The following is an 11061-nucleotide window of genomic DNA, read 5'->3' as shown; positions in this document are numbered from 1 at the left end:
GAAACAGAGTAGGGAACCCAGAGCTTCGGGTGACTCAGAATCTCAGAAACTCACTGGGGCAACCACGGTGTCCACGGAGTTGGGGTGAGGGTGGAGAATCCCGCCCCCGGAACCTGGGGAATCGGACGGTCGCTCACCCTACGCTGCCCTCTCCCACCCTCCACCTGGGACGCGGCCGAGCGCGACTCCCGAGGCGCGGCAGTGGGAGGGTTAAACCGAGCGGGGGGAGGAGGAGAGGCGGGGACCGCGCGCTCCGAGCTTCCGCGCCGAGCCCAGCCGAGCCGAGCGCAGCCCGAGCCGAGCCGAGCCGAGCCGAGCATCTCCCGCCGCCGCCGTCGCCGCCGCCGCCGCCCCGCGCCCCGGGCGCTCGCCCCCCACCCTCTCCTGCACCCCGTTGCCCGCAGAAGCCCCCGACCATGCCCCGTGCCCCACGCGTTCCCGCGACCCCCCAGGCCGGCGCAGCCCCGAGCGCCCGCAGCCGTCGCGCCGCCGCGCCAGGCATGCAGGTGAGCGTGAGGGCCCCCCACGCCCCCACCCGAGGGAGCCCGGCCCTGCCCTCCCCGACTCCGCGCCCTTCGCCCCCTAACCCTCCCGGCGCGGCCCCCCGCCCGACTCGAGCCTCCAGCCCAGAAGCTCGCCTCGTCCGCCGCGCCCCGCATCCCACCGCGGGTCCGGACTCCGTCCTGCCCTCCTGCGCAGCGGTCCCGGCGGCTGCCTGTATCCCGCCTTTGGCTCGGCCCCTCGCATCCTCCTGCCTCGGCTTCCTTTTCTGCTCTCGGCGCTCCCTCCCACGGAGCCCCTTCGCCTACCTCCTGGTCCTCGTTTCCACACCCCCCCCCCCACTCATCGTTTTCCAGCGGGGTCCAGGGAGCGCGGGCCTTCGGGAAGGGTGGGCTCGCGGCCGCGCTGGGGATGGGCCCGGCTCCCCCAGCCCCAGACTCCCGCCCCACCCCCAGCTCGTCTCCTGCGCACAACAGGTCGGTGAGGAGCGAGGGGAGGGTGGGGGTGGCGCGCCAGCCGGGCGACTGCGGGCTTCCTGGAGGGGGTGACTAAGGGGTGCGGGGTCCGGGGACTGGAGTTGACGTTGATTGGGGCGGGGGGATACACAGGCAGGAGAGGCGAGTGGGTCCCGGCGTCAGCTGGCCACAGCTGTCCCTGGGAACCCCTCTCCGCTCCACCGGCTTCCACTCCTGCCTCGGTCCCCGCAGCCTCGCTCTCTTCCTGGCTTCCTCTCGTGTCTTCCCACCAGGCCCCCTTCCCTGCCTCTCTCCGTAGCTCCGTGTCTCTTTACGTTGGAAGAAACAATTTCCAACTCCTCCATCTTTGCTGTTCCCCAGTCCCTTCCTTGTCTCATTCTGTCCTCGGTACCTTGTCGTCTCCTCCCGCCTTTCATCCTCCCCATCCCTGGTCTCCTCCGTCCCTCTTCTCCCCTCTCCTTCCGCGGTCTCCACTTCCCGTCCTGCCTGGACCTTTCTTTCCTCCTTCTCCCCGGCTCCTGCGACCCCGGAACCCTCTCAGTTTCCCTCCCTGACCTTCCTCTTATGCTCAGCATCCTACAGCTGTCCATCTTTTGTGGGCGCCCCCCACCCCAGTCCATTCTTTCAGGGACCAGCCCCCCTCACCGTCTGCCTCTTCACCTTTCTCCTCCTTTCTCACGCCTCACCAGCCTTCCATCTCTCAGCCACTCTTCACAGCTCTCTCCACAGCCCACTTTCCCAGTCCCTTCCCCAGACTCTCCCACCTTACTCCCTGTTATTCTCTGAGAGCGCTTCATGTCCAGATCTGGACCCAGAAACCAGAGGACACTGAATGTCACATCCTCATTCACTGGGGAGCCTGCTGCCTCCCCCTGGGTCTGCCACCCTCTACTCTGAGAACGTGTCCTCCTCTCTCAGAACCCTCCATCCCGATGATTCTCCCAGACTCTTTACCCCGGAGAGCGACATTTGAGGGTCCAGCTTCTCCCCAACTCCACTTTTTCTCAGAGGGCACCTATGCGTTTGGATGACTGAACACTGAGCAAAAATTACATTCTGTGGTTTTCTCCCACCCACCTCTCCCTTTCTCATCTCTTTCCTTCCATCCCTTCATCTCCGTTTCCTCTGCTCCTGAAGATGCAGATTCCTGGGGCCATTCACTCCTCAGAGAAAAGCCTCGGAGGACAAGTGGGGTGGGCAGTCTGGGATGCTCCCCTCTGTGCAGCCCCACACGTTCACACACTCAATCCGATTGACTTCCTCTTCCCTCCCCCTCTCAGACGCCCTCCCTCGTGGTAGGTGCTCAAGGAATCACAAGGTTCTTGGCTCTAAATTAAGATCCAAGAAAAGCTAGGAGCTGTGGGCAGAGGAAGTGAGAAGGAAGGAAGCCAGAGAAGAGTAGACCCTGGGGTGGGGAAGTAACAGGGACCTTGGAAGTTGCAGATAGGGACTGAGGGCTAGACAGGGGACTGGTCTGGGAGTTTCCTCTCCCCTCCGCAGGACAGTGCTAGAAAACTGAGGGTCCTGAGTGGTGGCAGCATAGATGGCAGCTGCAGCTGGGAGGGGAGATGGAGGTGAATGGGGAGGATGGATGAGCCGGGGAGGTCCTCAGAGCAAGCTTGGGATGTGACAACCCCTCTCTCTCTCAGTAAAGGCTGAAAATCTGAGTCACCGCTGAGGATCTCGGACATGGAGTCCAGGATGCGGTAAGTTTGAAGGAAGCTTAGAGGCCACTTTCCCTAGGGTTTTGACCCTTTCCCTCCTAGGCCCACCCAGGGCTTTCCATCCTGAGGGCTCGACCCTTGGAAGATGGGAAGTGAGACATGTCTTCCCAAGGCCACTTTTTGCACAGAGGAAGGAGGCAGCCCAAGATGGCCTCGGACTCATCGCTCTCTCTCCCTTTCCGCAGGCCTGCATTGCTGCTGTCCCATCTCCTCTCTCTCTGGTCACTGCTGTTGCTGCCCCTCCCACCGCCTGCTCAAGGTTCCTCCTCCTCCCCTCGAACCCCACCAGCCCCAGCCCGGCCCCCCTGTGCCCGGGGAGGCCCCTCAGCACCACGCCACGTGTGTGTGTGGGAGCGGGCACCTCCACCAAGCCGATCCCCTCGGGTCCTGAGATCACGTCGGCAAGTCCTCCCGGGCACCGCACCCCCAGCCACCCCATCAGGCTTTGAGGAGGGTCCACCCTCATCCCAGTACCCCTGGGCTATTGTGTGGGGCCCTACGGTGTCTCGAGAGGATGGGGGGGACCCCAACTCTGCCAATCCTGGATTTCTGCCCCTGGACTATGGTTTTGCAGCCCCCCACGGGCTGGCTACCCCACACCCCAACTCAGACTCCATGAGGGCTGATGGAGATGGGCTCATCCTTGGAGAAGCACCTGCCACCCTGAGGCCCTTCCTGTTTGGGGGCCGTGGTGAAGGTGAGTGGGAGAGGCTGGGAAGGGATATGGACGGGGCACTGGTTGAAGACTCTCAGGGCAGCAACAGGGGTCCTGTGTGTCAGCTGCTTCCACAAGTGTGCCGGGCCCTGGGCTAGCACAGGAGGCCGAGAGGAAGATGTGTCTGAGCCCCAGAGGAGCTCAGGTCCACTGGGGAAGACAGACGCGTAAACCCTCAGGGATGAGGCAACAGTAACACACACTTAATAGAGGTGTGCACAGCATGTTTTTAGGCAAAGAGAAGGGGGAGACTACTTCTGCCCGGGGATCAGAACACCTTCCAAGAATTGACATTTGAGCTGTACCCTGGAAACAGTGGGAGTAGTCCAGGCAGAGGAGGGCCCTTCAGGATGACACCTCTACTCAGGGCGCGCAGACAGAGGGCCAGTGGTTTGGGGGCGGGGCCAGGGCAGAGATGGACATTTCCACCCGCTAGTTTCTGTGCAGAGAGAGAGAGGTTCTGAAAGGCTCTTTCTGACCTTGGAACTCCTTCTCATGCCATATATACAGGAGATTTGGGGAAGTGGAGAAAAAAAGATTTGGGAGGGAAAGAGCTGAAAACTCTGGGGAAAGCTGATGATAAAAATAAAGCAGGGAGGCTCTAAAGAAGCAGAAAAAGAGTTGGATGATGTGGCTTCCAATGACAACACCGCTCAAGCTTCCTGAACCTACAGCCTAACCCCACCCCCAATCCCGCTTGGCTCCCCCGGCCCCAGGCCTGCCTCCCTAAGACTTTCTCCCTGCCCCCAAGCAGGTGTGGACCCTCAGCTCTATGTCACAATTACCATCTCCATCATCATTGTCCTCGTGGCCACCGGCATCATCTTCAAGTTCTGGTAAGCCAGCAGGAAGTGGATGCTGACATCCCCATGAATGGAAGGATGGAAGGATGGCTCCTTTGGCTGGAAGGAGCCTGGGTGGCAGTTTGGCTGGGGGTGGAATAGGAAGTGATGGATTAAGGCAAGACCTTGGGGAAAGGTAGGAAGGATCTGGGCAACAGAAGCTGTGAGAAATGAGCTCAGGTTCCTGCTGGGGAAATACAAGGAGAGTGGGAGAGGTAGGGAGATCACTGTGAGCACAAGTTGGGGGGTCTAGGGTAGCCATCCCTTTTTCCCATTTCCTCCAAGACCCATTCTGCAGGGCCCTTCTTAAGGCCGCCTTAAGGGGAAGAGGGAGAAAATCCCAGCTTTTTGCATGAACTTAATAGCAGCTCACTCAGTCCTTCACACTTTACTGCAAGACTCATTAGACTCAGGTGTCCAGGTCATCAGCTGACTTTGAACTAGAACTAAACCTGCCAGGTACCTGCCGAGGAGAGAAATGGCTCTCTGGGTATGCGTGGGGGAGGGGCAGATGTGGGGGACTCTGTGTGTCCATGGGGAGGGGGTGTTCATTCTGTGGCTCTGGACCAGGTGGGAGGGTGGTTTAGATTCCCAAGCCCCCCAGGGGCGCGGGGACAGGAAGTGGTTTTGTAGACAGGGTCTCAGGATCTGGGGCTTAGGGAACAGTTAGAGGCTGGTTTCTCTGCTGTCGGATGCTGTGGGTGCCTGGGGGAGGCTGGGGGGTGACAAGCGCCTGAGAGGGCCCAGGCTGGGGACTTCTTGAATGGGTGAGAACCTCTCTCCTTCCGGGGGCTGCCAGCTGGGACCGCAGTCAGAAACGGCGCAGGCCCTCGGGGCAGCAAGGGGCCCTGAGGCAAGAGGAGAGCCAGCAGCCCCTGACTGACCTGTCCCCAGCCGGGGTCACTGTGCTGGGGGCCTTCGGAGATTCGCCCACTCCCACTCCTGACCACGAGGAACCCCGAGGGGGACCCCGGCCCGGGATGCCCCAGCCCAAGGGGGCACCAGCCTTCCAGCTGAACCGGTGAGGGCAGGGCAGTGGGCAGGGAGGTGGGTAGGGGCTGTGGGTGGGGCGCTCCCCGCCGGGTGGGTGGAGAGGAGGCACACTGACCCACCCCCAGGAGACTGGACCTCTGCTCTCTGGGGGGTCCCACACGTTTCCCTGTAGATCTATGTCCTGTTCTTATGCTGCTGTTTCACTCCACCTTGCCCTCTTAACCTCCATCCCTTTTATTTCTTGAACTGCCCTCCTGATTCTGGCTTGCCCCTTGGTTCCTGACTGTGCCCTTTCCCTTTTCCCCTTAGGATTCCCCTGGTGAATCTGTGATGTCCCCCACGGTTGGGGCACCTCCAGGCAGGGGGCCAAGGGCCCGGCATAGCCCCCATCCTGCTGAGGGCACAGCGGCTGTGGGCGCTGCAGCTCTGCCTGGGCTCACACCTCGGGAACACTCGCTGGCCCACAGGCAAGCCCAGCTGCTCACCCTCCTTGAGGTGGGGGCCTCACTTATCTGTGGCTTCTGGCCCCCCGTCCCCACCCTGGCACACTCACACAAGCCTTGCACACTCACCTCTCCCCTCTCAGGCCATCGCACACTCACGCTCTTGTACAGCCAGTCTCCCCACCCACATCCCCGCTCTGAGGATCCCCCGTGTCCTCCCTTTTGTCTCACACTTTTCACTTCCTGGATTCTTACTTCCTCTCCTCCCTCGTCCTGCGCTCGGCCCATCACTCTGCGGTCAGTGGGTGTACCTCTCATGTGCATTTCCCGGCCCCTCGTGGTGGTGGTGTAAATGTCGTGCTCACACTCCACTTCGTGAACACCCACGGGTGGAGTTTCTATGTCCCCTGCATGCTGCCCCGGAGCGGGGTGGGAGATGAGCTGGGGACTCTTTGGGTCCCCATCTGTCCCGGTCCCACCCCACTCCATGTCGTGGGTTTTACCATGTCCCCCATCCCACTCTAAGGACTCCCTTGTGGAAATGGGGAGTCATGAGGCCCCCAAAACTCTTCCCTAGCCCCACTGCTAAATTCTGTTGTCTGGAAGATGGCTTTTGGGGAGCCTCCTGCTGCACTGCAGGAGAAAGGGGCCCCCATTTGCCCTCCCCTGCCTCCCAAGTCCTTCTGTCTCGTCTTGTCTGCCCTGGCTGTCTGTGCGTGTCACTCTGGAACTCAGAGCCCCCTTTCCTCCCCACCGTCCCCCCCAATCAAGTCCTCCAATTCCCAGTCCCCCTGAGGGCCTCCCTAATTCCACCTAGGCTGCCAGGGACCGGGGCCAGCTGGTTTAAGGCCATCGGGGAGCTCTGCCTCCCAACCTGCCCCTCCCTCCCCTCCTTGGTTCCTCCAGCTCTCCTGCCTTTTGTTCCCTCCACCCCTCAGGTTTGTCCCAACTTCTCATGGCTTTCCCACCTTCCTTCCTTCTTTCCTCTCTTAACCTGGCTCCTATGCTGTGATATATATTTTTGTATTATCTCTTTCTTCTTGTGGTGATAATCTTGAATTCTTGTGGGATGTAAGTTTCAAAATTTTCAAATAAAGCCTTTGCAAGATACCTGAGTCCCCTGGTTCTGCCTCATGAGCCCTGCAGAGAGGAAAGGAGGAAAGGCAATGGGCAGCCAAGAGGGAGGAAAAGGAGGATGGAGGGGTGACTCTCCAGACCCGAGTGACCTGGCCTGCTCTGACCCGGAGTTGGGGTTTGGGGGCTTTGATCTGGGATGGAGCTGAAGGAAGAGACACTGACGGGAGCAGACCTGATGAGGAGCAGCTGGAGCAAACTGGAAGAGTGGCTAGTTAATTACCAGCGAAGGTCAAGAGAGACCATGAGAAAGGAGGCCGGAGCAAGGGGACACTTCTGTAGCAGCTCAGGCGATGGTGCCAGCCAGAAAAGGAAGAGGAGAGCTGATAAGGCAGGTGGAGGGTGAAGGGCAAAAAGAGAAGAAAAAATGGAGCAATGGAAGCAAGACGAGGGAGCCGCAGGAGAGAAGCTGGCTGCCCTGCTTGCTTTCTTTTCAGCCTTGCTCCCTAACCTGCCCCCACCCACAGCTGTCCCCCAGAAGCCCTGTGGTTAACTCTCATTAGCTTTTCCTGCTCTGCCCTCTTGAAGAGGCACTGCTGGGGTGTGGGGGAGGCTTCGAGGGGTGTATTTGAAGGAGGGAACACAGGCTGCCCAGCTGGGATCAGTCACCTCTGAGCCCCCAATTCTAGGTTTGGCTCTTGTAACAGCCCTGCAAAAGCCCACACAGCAGCCTCTCAATTGTTGCTAGGCTTTGTTGCCATGGTAACCATCCAGGTCCTATTTCTCCCCCCACCCCCATCTGCGCCCCACTTGCTCCCTGGAAATGGGGGAGCTCCAGGGAGGAGAGGAGACAGTCACAGGTAAGTGGGGACTGCCCTGGCCTCTGTTGGCCTTTGTGTATTTACTTTTGCAGCTAGAATCAGGAGTGTGTATGTGGCCATAGGTGCGTTTTAGGGGTTGGGGAGCTTTAGTGTGTAACGCCAGTGAGGTGTGGCTGAGTCTACGCGGCACACAACGGTGAGCGGGGAGGAGGGAGTGTATTTCTCAGGACCAGAGCAGTATGTGGATTCAGGGCATCAGACTCCCTAAGAGAAAGAGGCAGCAGAGCCAGGCCAAGGAGTGATGAACCAACTAAAAGCAGAGGTGCGAAGCAAACACACTGCTGAGGGAGCTCAGAGTCAATCCAGTGGGACCTGAAGAGACCCCAGCCTGCAGCTGGTTAATGGGACAGGGCTGGATGGGACCTGAAATGCAGGAAAAGGTGCTGCTGGGATGGGCTGGGGCAGCGAGGGAGGGACCCAAGGAATGGGGGAGGAGGGGAGAAGGAGGAAGGGAGAGGAAGCCTCATGAACCTTTCTCTTCCCCAAAGGAATCTAGTCCCTGTTAGGTCAGGGTTGGGGGAAGAGGAGGCACTGAAGGGGAAGAGCTGAAGTGCCTGGACAGCACTTGTCTCTTACCACCTTCCTCTTCAGAGGGACAGTGTGACCCCGAGGCTCATCCATATGCAGAAGGCATGCATAAAGGCCCCTAATGAAGAGTGAATTAATTACCGCCTGATTAGACTGCTGTTTCTCTAAATTTAAATAAATTAAAACACACCAGCGAGACACAGGAAATCCTTAACCTGTTCTTTCTCCCTAAATGCCCTCCTTCCCTAGGGAATGTCAGATGGTGGGGGAAGGACAGAGGAGAAAGATGTCTCAATCTCCTGAGTTGTCTTAAGGAATGCCAGTGGCTCAGTCGTGTCTGACTCTTTGCAACCCCATGGACTGTAGCCCACCAGGCTCCTCTGTCCATGGAATTTTCCAGGCAAGAATACCAGAGTGGGTTGCCATGCCCTTCTCCAGGGGATCTTCCCAACCTGAGGATCCTCCTGACCCAGGGATGGAACCTGGGTCTCCTGCACTGCAGGCAGATTCTCTACCATCTGAGCCACCAGGGATTCCTGTCTTAAGGAATGATTCCCAAACTATATCCCATTACCAAGCTAACTGGGAAGAAGCCCTGGAGAAAATCCTAACTTTATCTCTTGTAGAGTTGAAACTGAAACTGTGGGGCCTGGGAAGGTCCTGGAGGGCTGCAAATGGCAGAGAGTCACTGCTCAGTCACAGACCAAAAACACAGAGTGGCCATACTACCCCTTTGGTTCATGGAGCCCACACATCAGTACCTACTGGGACGAGTATCTCTCATCTCTATGCTTCCTTTGCCTCCTGAGCTGTTCATCAAATGACTAAGCCAGACTTCTCTTAAGCATTTTTTCTGGAATGCTTACCATTGTGGCTCAGACCAAACCAGGGAGTGGGGAAGCCCCCAGGAGGAGGGATCTCCCAGGCAGAGCTCAGGGTGTGGAAGTGATTCAAGATGGAAACACTGTGCCAGCTGGAAAACCCCAGGCTAAAATTAACAGCCCTCCTCCCCCTACGCCCCACATTTCTTTCTAAAGCTTTTCTCTAAGGAGTTCAAAGCACTTAAAACTTGCTTCTTATACCAAGGGCAGGAGGAGCAGGGCTGACAGTTGGAGACACTGAGGCCCAAACGGGTACCAGTTATTGCAAACAGGAAAAGAACAGGAGAACCGGGACTTACAGTGACTACTGCCATTTTGCTCCTGCTTTTCTCTCAGTCCCCAAAGTCAAGGTTTCTAAAATCATCCATCTCTAACCCATAGAGCAACTAGGTCTGTTCATATCTGCACCTTTCAGACCCTTATTCTGCCAACTGTTGCTCCTGGCTTAACTCAGGCTGATTAGAGAGTCCCAAAATGTGATAAAGAGAGCACTCTAAAAAAATTTTAATTTTTTTTAACACCAAAAACATTTTATATTGGGGTATGGCTGATTAACAATGTTGGAATAGTTTCAGGTGACCAGTGAAGGGAGTCAGCCATACATATACATGGATCCATTCTCCCTCAAACCCCCTTCCCATCCAGGCTGGCACATGACATTGAGTTCCATGAACTATACAGTAAGTTTTTGTTGGTTATCCATTTTGAATATAGCAGTGAGTGCATGACCTTCCTAAAGTCCCTAACTATCCCTTCCCCTGGCAACCATGAGTTCAGTTTTCCAAGCCTGTGAGTCTCCCTCTAAGAGAGCAGACACTTTTAAAAAGATACAGTTAACAAGCCAAAAATATGTATCTTCTCTTTAAATATTTAATTGAAATTTTTATTTTTAGGTGTCTTTTGCTACTTCCTTGCTGTGACCTTGGGAAAAATCAAAAGTCTTTTTACAATCTTAGTTTCATTTTCTGTAAAATTTGGCATTATAGTTATTCCTATACAGGTTATTTTGATCTCTAGGCAAGGAACTATTACTGCTAATAGGAGGCACTTTGATTCTGTTTCACTCAAAATAGAGCTGAGCCCAGAGGGATTTGGCTCAGATCTGGGGCAGCCTGGTGGCAGCATTCATTTACTCAAATAACATGTATTTATTTAGCATCTACTGTGTGCTCAGGAAAGCAGTGGGAGAGTACCATGTATGAGACAGTTTTCCTGAGCTGCTGATAATTTTGCTGAAAAGTTACATGAAAAAAATTGAAAGTGAAAGTCACTCAGTCCTTTCCGACTCTTTGCGACCCCATGGAATATACAATCCATGGAATTCTCCAGGCCAGAATACCTGAGTGGGTAGCAGTTCCCTTCTCCAGGGGATCTTCCCCACCCAGGGATCGAACCCAACGTGGGTCACCCGCATTGCAGGCGGATTCTTTACCAGCTAAGCCACCAGGGAAGCCCCATAAATCATAATAAAAGTCAATAAATTTTGTTCATGAATGAATGAAATGGCTAAGCTGAATGACAATAAGAGGAGTGCTAATGGGGTTCTCTGCTTGGATTAACTTCTTCACAGTCCATATCTCTGAGCCACTAGGGAGGCGGGTCAGCTGGTAGAGAATCCGCCTGTCCTGCGCACCACCAGGGTTCGATCTCTGGGTTGGGAAGATCCCCTGGAGAAGGAAATGGCAACCCATTCCAGTATTCTTGCCTGGAAAATTCCATGGATAGAGAAGCCTGGTGGGCTACAATCCATGGGGTTGCAAAGAGTCAGACACGACTAAGCTTAACACACACACATACAAACATATGTGTGAGTACTAAGTCGCTTCAGTAATATCTAACTCTTTGTGACCCCATGGACTGTAGCCTCCGAAGCTCTTCTGTCCATGAGATTCTCCAGGCAAGAATACTGGAATGGGTTGCCAGTGCCCTTCTCCAGGTATGTGTATATATATATATATATATATATATATGACTTAATTTAAAAAAAAAAAGCAGGGACTAAA

The 11061-nt window shown here is 56.1% G+C and overlaps 1 protein-coding gene across 3 annotated transcripts; it reads left to right on the top strand.

Annotated features, from left to right (window-relative positions):
- The first annotated feature begins 308 nt into the window (after nucleotides 1-308).
- Nucleotides 309-6804, top strand: LOC122423987 (PILR alpha associated neural protein). Of its 3 annotated transcripts, none has more exons than XM_043441573.1 (6): nucleotides 309-506; nucleotides 2627-2683; nucleotides 2887-3398; nucleotides 4171-4252; nucleotides 5058-5279; nucleotides 5561-6804. In XM_043441573.1, exons 2-6 carry the CDS (start codon nucleotides 2667-2669, stop codon nucleotides 5580-5582), a joined length of 855 nt encoding a protein of 284 aa, XP_043297508.1. In that variant the 5' UTR covers nucleotides 309-506; nucleotides 2627-2666; the 3' UTR covers nucleotides 5583-6804. The 3 variants fall into 3 exon arrangements, with proteins under 3 accessions (XP_043297508.1, XP_043297510.1, XP_043297509.1); XM_043441575.1 differs by lacking the exon at nucleotides 309-506 and adding an exon at nucleotides 700-977; XM_043441574.1 differs by lacking the exon at nucleotides 309-506 and adding an exon at nucleotides 2408-2551.
- The last annotated feature ends 4257 nt before the right edge of the window (nucleotides 6805-11061 follow it).

Source organism: Cervus canadensis, chromosome 21 (assembly GCF_019320065.1).
Source record: "Cervus canadensis isolate Bull #8, Minnesota chromosome 21, ASM1932006v1, whole genome shotgun sequence".
Classification (NCBI taxonomy): Eukaryota; Metazoa; Chordata; class Mammalia; order Artiodactyla; family Cervidae; genus Cervus; species Cervus canadensis.
The sequence above is the reverse complement of the archived record's forward strand: the minus strand, read 5'-3'. Positions and strand labels throughout refer to the sequence as shown.

What these genes read in the sequence shown, in the direction of transcription:
- LOC122423987 (XM_043441573.1), top strand. An exon ending in GTTTGGGGGCCGTGGTGAAG is followed by an intron (nt 3,399 to 4,170) that starts GTGAGTGGGAGA and finishes GCCCCCAAGCAG; the next exon opens with GTGTGGACCCTCAGCTCTAT. An exon ending in GGCATCATCTTCAAGTTCTG is followed by an intron (nt 4,253 to 5,057) that starts GTAAGCCAGCAG and finishes GGGGGCTGCCAG; the next exon opens with CTGGGACCGCAGTCAGAAAC.